Here is a 7,840-nt window from a genome sequence, read left to right as displayed (position 1 = left end):
CCCATAACAAACCCGACCCGAAACTACTCAATCCGAAAATGACCCGACAAATCATAACTTTAATTGACCCCAAAAGACTTGAAATGCCTTTTTTTCTCTTAATCATTGACCCGAAAATGACCCGATCCGCGTGACCCGAAACAGACCCGACCAACAAACCCGAAACAGACCCGTAAACCCCAAATGACCCCACCCAACCTGGAAATTTGAGAAACCGAAATGACCCGATCCAAAACACGGGTTGACCCGATTTGCCGAGTCTAAATTATTATTAGTCCGTCTTGCTTCAGACCGTAAGTTTCGTCTGAAACAATAAGACATCTCACAAGTGTGAAGCACATGGGTGGTGGGACACCCCCATGTGCTTTCCCACTCACTCCCTAAATGGGTTTTTGTGAGAGAAAATAGTATCCGTCTTACTATTTCAAACGGATCTTGCGGTCTGAAATAAGAATTTGTGAATTATTATTTATGTGGGTATTAATATTGCCATAGGCTTTGCTGTTTGCCCACGAGAGTTAGCAATTGGGAATTGGGATCTAGATAGTCAAAGAAAAAGTAATTAAAAATAGAACAAAAAAAATGCTAAATTTTGTGCATTGCTTTCTCTAATTCTTTTCCATCTCTCACTACTATTCTCTTTTGCCTCCTACTATTATTACCTCAACAAAGAGGGAAAATCCCAGGCAGTCCAAAAAATTAAAAAAAAATCCTTCTAAAATACTTGTTTAATTTATTGAGCTGTATTTTATGTATTGAAATCTCTTCAACAGTCCGAAGAAAGTTTGCTTCTTTCCTATTATCTACAACTGTGAAAGATTTGTAAGTTGCCATTTTGGTTTAACTGGTTTTCTGGGTTTTGTAGGTTTAATTTGTCAAATTTGCATGTTAGTTGAATTAAAGGTCACTTTTTTGATGCTTTTGGAATATATGAGATCTGAATTTCAGTGGGTATTTGTTAGAATTTGATATGGGATTGTGTTTTGTGTTTAATTTTGATAATTTTTGATTTTAGGGTTTTAAATAAAATGATTGGGGATTTGAGTTCAAGTTTACCCTTTTGATTGATTTAGTTAATTATAGAAGTTTGTGGTGAAATGGGAGGAAAAGGGGTTGGTTTGAATGAGGAGGATAATGCAATGATTGCCTCAATATTGGGTACTAGAGCTTGTGATTATTTGGTGGCAAATCCTCATATGGCTGAAACTTTATTGGTCAGTGCTGAAAATAGTGAAAACATTCATAATAAGTTAGCAGATCTTGTTGAGAGGCCGAATACCGCAAATTTTAGCTGGAATTACGGCTTTTTCTGGCAGATTTCGCGGTCTAAGGTAGGGGAATTGATTTTGAGTTGGGGTGATGGGTACTGTAGGGAGCCAAATGAAGGAGAAGAATCAGAAGCTACCCGGTTTATGAAATACCGGGTTGAGGACGAAGGTCAACAGAAAATTAGAAAGAGGGTACTTCAGAAATTGAATACATTGTTTGGAGGTTCTGATGATGATAATTTAGCCTTGAAATTGGATAGGGTTACTGATATGGAGATGTTCTTTTTGGTGTCTATGTATTTCTCGTTTCCTGAGGGTAAAGGCGGTCCAGGGAGATGTTTTGCCTCAGGGAATCATGTTTGGGAGTCGGATTTGTTGGGTTCCAAGTCTGATTATTGTGTTCGAGCGTTTTTGGCAAAGTCTGCTTTTATTCGGACTGTGGTTTTGATTCCGATGGAGTTTGGAGTTGTTGAATTGGGGTCTGTGAGACCCATGGTGGAGAATCCTGATCTATTGAGAGCATTGAAATTTGCCTTTTCGTCTGCATCTTTGTTTATTCGAGCTAAACCACCACCTCAAGTTTTGCCTCTTTTAACCCCAAAGATCGAGATAGATGATCCTGCTCCTCCTGTTGCTTCCAGTCGTGGTCTTTCTAATGTAACTGTTTCAGCACCTTTTGCATCAGTAGCTGCTCATTCACCGATGCCAGCTAGAATACCTTCTTACATGTCGGTACAGTCTACAGTACCTGCTCACTTGTCGGTTCCATCGCCAACACCGGCTCAAGTTTCGGTACCATTCCCAACACCTTCTCATTCATCAATGCCAGCTCGAGTATCTCTTCATAGATCACTACAATCCCCTACAATTTCTCATTCATCAATTCCAGCTCGAGTACATCATCAAGGGTCAGTACAATCCGCTACAACTTCTCATTTATCAATGCCAGCTCGAGTACATCAAGGGTCAGTACAATCTGCTACAACTTCTCATTCATCAATGCCAGCTCAAGTACCTCTTCAAGGGTCGGTACATTCCGCTACAACTTCTCATTCATCAATGCCAGCTCGAGTACATCAAGGGTTAGTACAATCTCCTACAACTTCTCATTCATCAATGGGAGCTCAAGTACCTCTTCAAGGGTCAATACAGTCCGCTACAACTTCTCATTCATCAATGCCAGCTCGAGTACATCATCAAGGGTCAGTACAATCCGTTACAACTTCTCATTCAGCAATGCCAGCTCAAGTACCTCTTCAAGGGTCAGTACAATCCCCTACAACTTCTCATTCATCAATGCCAGCTCGATTACCTCTTCAAGGGTCTGTACAATCGCCTACAAACTCTCATTCATCAATGCCAGCTCGAGTGCCTCTTCAAGGGTCAGTACAATCCCCTACAACTTCTCATTCATCAATGCCAGCCCGAGTACCTCTTCAAGGGTCAGTACAATCCCCCACAAGGTCTCATTCATCAATGCCAGCTCGAGTACAAGATTATGGGTCGGCTCCATGTCAATTACCAGCTCACAGGTCAGCACCATCCTCGGTACTTGGTCATGGTTCGGCTCCATCCTCAGTGCTTGCTCATGGTTCAGCTCCATCCTCAGTACTCAGTCATGGGTCGGTACCATCCTCAAAACCTGCTTTTTCTTCATTAACAGCACCACCTGCTCCAACAGCTGACCCTTTCGCAAATTTGAGATTTGCTAATAAAGTAGACGGGTTCCCAAAATTATTTGGACAGAATCTGAACACATCAGAGCGGCCTCAATTCAGGGAGAAACTTGCTGTAAGAAAGGTGGAAGATAGAACTTGGGATCCTCATGCAAATGGAACCAAGGTTGCTTGTACCACTCAAAGCGCAATAACTGGCCTACATAACCCTAGTTGGACAGGCATTCCCGGCGTAAACAATGCAACTTCCTCAGAGATTTATAGCCCTCATAACTATAGTCCTCAGAACTCGAGGCTGCAAGATTTCGTGAATGGTATTCGTAGTGAATACCGTCACAACCTATCACAATCCCAATCTCAATCCCACCAAGAAAAGCCAGCTCGAATGGAGATTGATTTTTCGGGCGCAGCATCAGGGCCTACCGTGATTTCTCAAGCTGGCAGTGGGGATTCTGAACACTCTGACATGGGGTCTGGCAGAGAATTTGGCATGTCAGATGATTCAAAACCACGGAAAAGGGGACGGAAACCTGCAAATGGCCGAGAGGAAGCACTTAATCACGTTGAGGCCGAAAGACAAAGAAGAGAGAAGCTTAATCAAAGGTTTTATGCATTGCGGGCCGTTGTGCCCAACATTTCTAGGATGGACAAAGCCTCTTTACTTGGAGATGCTGTCTCTTATATTACTGAGTTGCAGAAAAGGCTCAAAGACTTGGAAACAGAACAGGAGAGAAACAGCGCCACGTCACAAGAGGCTATATCACTTGCTGATACAGAAGAACAATCTCAGGCCCCGGTTGCTGATGTGGAAATCCAGGCAATCAACGATGAGCTGGTCGTGAGAGTGAGCTGTCCCCTTGATTTACACCCTGTAGCGCAAGTCATCCAGGCGTTCAAGGACGAAGAGATCACAGTTCTCGATTCAAAGCTCGCTGCAGGTACTGACACCGTATTTCATACCTTTGTGATCAAGTCTCAACGTTCCGAACAATTGTCAAAGGAAAAACTAATGGCAGCATTATCAAATGAATCTAAGCTCTTCCAAACCCCCTCATCAAATGGGGGATAGAAGCTCTAGTTTATTATCTCATGTAGCAAGTGTAATTTGGTAGTAAAGTACCTAGAGTAAAAAATATCCATTTTATAACTTCTGCAGATATTTAATGTTGCAGCAAGAGTTTAGAGAAATAGATGGTGCAAAAAGGTGGCCAATAGAAATAGAATATTAGACAATTGACAGTAGCAGAAGCACAAAATTTGTTGTATTTTGTTCATATGTATACATATTGTCATAAGCAACTATTTTGAACTCCAGTTTTGCTGAGCTTTGCTTTTGTTATGTGCAAGTCATGTCTCTTGGAGGCGAAATTTTCAAATACGACTGTTATACGACATACCCAGTAGAAATGTCGTGTAGATTATGCAGTTTATTTATTAGGAGTACTACCTTTAGACGATAAAAGTAAGTCATTATAAAACCGTCTCATATTGTATAACCGTCTTACATAAAGGCTCTTTTAACTTTCTGTTTGGTTGTAACTGTCAGATTACATTCTAATATTCAATGAAGTACTTTTAAGTTTTAATTGACTGTCGGCAAAAGTTTATTGAAAAGAGACACGTTTAATGAAACAGGCACACAGCATAGTACATGAACCATACAAATCTTAGCTGCAGTTTGTGGTAACTGGTAAATGGCATCATATGATCCAGTACGGCAGTTATCGTACAACATTTAGGTACTATAACTGCTCTTGGCCAACATTGTCTGGCGTTAGCTCATTCACGGGTCACATTCATAATCTATATTTCAAATGTTGGAAGGCAACAACATAAAAATTACCGTAATGACTTCCGTAGTAACCAAGTCGGAGCTAACCAATGTTTGTGGTTTGAGTCGTAAATATTTATTGTCAATGGGTCTACATAGGCTTTAGGCTAGATTATATTTTCAACTGCATGGTAACCAAGTCGCACGTACGCGGTACCGTACTACTGGTTTGAAACCATTTTTTTTAATTGAAGTTGGAATTTAAAAGTAAATAAGTCAATTTTAATGTTGCATAGGGTAAAGTAATAACTTTGGTCTATGGAATATTCTTTACTTTCAAGTTTCAAATGCTACTAGGCACTAGACACCTTTTGGGTTGATTTTATGAATTATAAAATTTAAAAAAAAAAAACGATTCTGCATTGACCTATTGTTTGGGAATAGTTTTTGGCAAAACCCAAGCTATTTTTATTTACACAATTTGTAAAAAAAAAGGTTCTTTTTTAGTATATTACTAGTTTAGGACAATTTGTAAAAAAAAGGTTCTTTTTTAGTATATTACTAGTTTAGGACCGTGTAACTTTGCACGGGCGTGTATAGATTTTATATATATAAAATTTTTCGTAAATTCTTAGATTTACAACATTATTTTGGTTTCTTATTTGAAGTAAATGATTTCTCATATGTTACATGGAAATTATATACTTGACAATTACATTTACAAATAAAACACAAAATCTCATTATAGACGGCAATTATCCATCTATAACTAAAGACGAGCCAAGTAACATACCATATTACGCATAAGACAAACAACAACCTTGCGTGGTGGGCCCCAAAGATGTCACCACTTTAAGGGTACTAGTTTTAACCCGTGCAAAATTGCACGGGATTGCTTATTAAACTTGTTTTAGATATTGTTTGACTAAATTGCAAAAATTTTAAAACGGAATTCCATAAAATTATATTTTAAAGTTATAGTTTGTTATATAATTCCATATACACAAATTCTCATTGAAAACAGTCTATCCGTCATTAAATTTGAAATCGGATAGTGCCCTCTCACAATATGCAAGTGACACTATCCATGAGATTCTTGTTTAGCAAATCTTTTACTTTTTTTAATAATTTTTTTTAAGAATTTTCTGTGGTGTATTAATTTATGTGGTGTTTAAATTATTAATTTAAAATAATAATTTGATGAATGAGTTTGATCAAATTAATATTCTCTTTAATGTGCGATTTCTTTCTCCAGCATATGATATCGCTCGGACGGAATTCATCATAGTTGTTTGTCAAATATTAATTTTTTTAATTGTTTCACATTATGTAGTTAAATTGAAATTTTGTGTGATTAATTGGATAAGTGAGATTATTTTTCTGATCAATTTATCGGCTTAATTGTTTAACACTAAGATTAGTCCGCGTTTTTGGTTGCACAGATCTGAGCACTTGCGGTATAATTCATTATAAAAAAAATTATTGTACTTTATTATTATTGTTGTTATTGTAATTTATTATTGTGTAAAAATTAAGACGGAACTATTCTTGAGTTACGTATAAAACCTAAGCGTAAATATTTACGTACAAAATGATTTTTTTAGAAATTAATCCACATTCTTTGCGTTGGGTCCCACTTTTATTGTTTTTTTTTTTAAATAGGTTGAATGTGGTGATGTGGATGAAGGAGGAGGGATTAATTGTTCTTCTATTTATTAAGATAAGATTTGACCCGTCTCTTGCTATAGACGGATATATCCGTCTATAGCAAGCCTTGCTGCAAATAAAATACTTCTATAACAGTATAATCTACTTATTTAAATTATAATGTTAATTTTTTTTTTTCCAAAATAACATTAGTATTAAGAGAGTATTAATTGTAAAAACATAGTTACACTCTTGTTGGATATCATGCTTACACCCGTCGTATCTCATATCTTTGATTAGAGCATGCATATGTCGACGTGTTTACGCCTATGTTAAAGCATGTTAATAATTAGGGCTGTTCACTCAGTGGTCCGGACCAAAGACCAAACCGGACCAAATTTTGTTTGGTCCGGACCACGGTCCACCTATTTACTCTACTTTGGTCTTCGGTCCGGTCCTGGACCAATGCGAATGGACCGCGGACCGGACCATGGACCGAAGTTATGTAATAAAATAACTTTTAAATTTGTAATATTATTGATTTTATTTTCTACTTTGTTTACACGTATTATAAGATGTGTAATTATGTAGTTAAATCTCATAAGAAAATAATGTTGTTTATTTTGATCATTACGAACTTCTCGAGTTCTAGTTTTATATGGTAAAACATGTTAATGACAATAATATTTGGTCCACTTTGGTCCATTTGGCCCGGTCCGGTCCACGTGTTTTTGTGGTCCAGACCGGACCGGACCAATATTAATATGGTCCGGTCCTCGGTCCACCTCTTAACCTTTATTTGGTCTTCGGTCCAGAGAGTTTGGTCCGGTCCGGGACCAATGAACACCCCTATTAATAATTTCAAATATCGACAAATTATACCATATAGGATAAGTTTTGAAATGTTTGCACAAAAATTAACATTGAAATGAGGACAAAATAAACAGTAGAATTACGAATTAAGTCAAACAATATCAGTTAACGTATACACTTGAAAACTTGGCATAAAAGGAAAGAACGCTTATAAGTAGGGCTGAGCATCGGTCCAAGACCGGACCGGACCAAACCGGACCGGACCGAAGACCGAAAATAAAATTTTTGTGGACCGAAGACCGGACCTAAAACTTTCGGTCTTGGACCGGACCAAACCCGAAATATTGGTGCAGTCGGTCTTAGACCGAAATGGACCTAGAACTAATTCTTTCACTATTTCGTCTATGATAATTACATTTAAGTTTCACTAAATTAAATGTCGATGAATAATTAGACGATTGTTTTTGAGAAAAAAATACTCAATATTAATTTATAACTAGGTAGTATCCCGCGCTTCGCGCGACTTGTTTTAAAATTTAATTATTATAATTGAAGAAAAATAACATAATTTATATATGACCTTTAATATTTTTACTTATAAGTAAAAATAAATTATTTTTTCTCAAATTTAATTTTTTTAGGTTTATTTTCAATATGTTAAAATA

General features: G+C 37.3%; 1 protein-coding gene across 1 annotated transcript; it reads left to right on the top strand.

The window, feature by feature from the left end:
* Positions 1-518: 518 nt before the first annotated feature.
* LOC141596784 (transcription factor MTB1-like) lies at positions 519-4,268 on the top strand. The gene is made up of 2 exons (XM_074417031.1): positions 519-822; positions 1,016-4,268. Exon 2 carries the CDS (start codon positions 1,098-1,100, stop codon positions 4,011-4,013), a length of 2,916 nt encoding a protein of 971 aa, XP_074273132.1. The 5' UTR covers positions 519-822; positions 1,016-1,097; the 3' UTR covers positions 4,014-4,268.
* The last annotated feature ends 3,572 nt before the right edge of the window (positions 4,269-7,840 follow it).

This window comes from Silene latifolia, chromosome 8 (genome assembly GCF_048544455.1).
Source record: "Silene latifolia isolate original U9 population chromosome 8, ASM4854445v1, whole genome shotgun sequence".
Taxonomy (NCBI): Eukaryota; Viridiplantae; Streptophyta; class Magnoliopsida; order Caryophyllales; family Caryophyllaceae; genus Silene; species Silene latifolia.
Note: the sequence above shows the minus strand (reverse complement) of the source record. Positions and strands in the feature narration are given on the sequence as shown.

Bases quoted from the DNA above. Each gene is read 5' to 3' on its own strand.
- LOC141596784 (XM_074417031.1), top strand. From the start codon at position 1,098: ATGGGAGGAAAAGGGGTTGGTTTGAATGAGGAGGATAATGCAATGATT.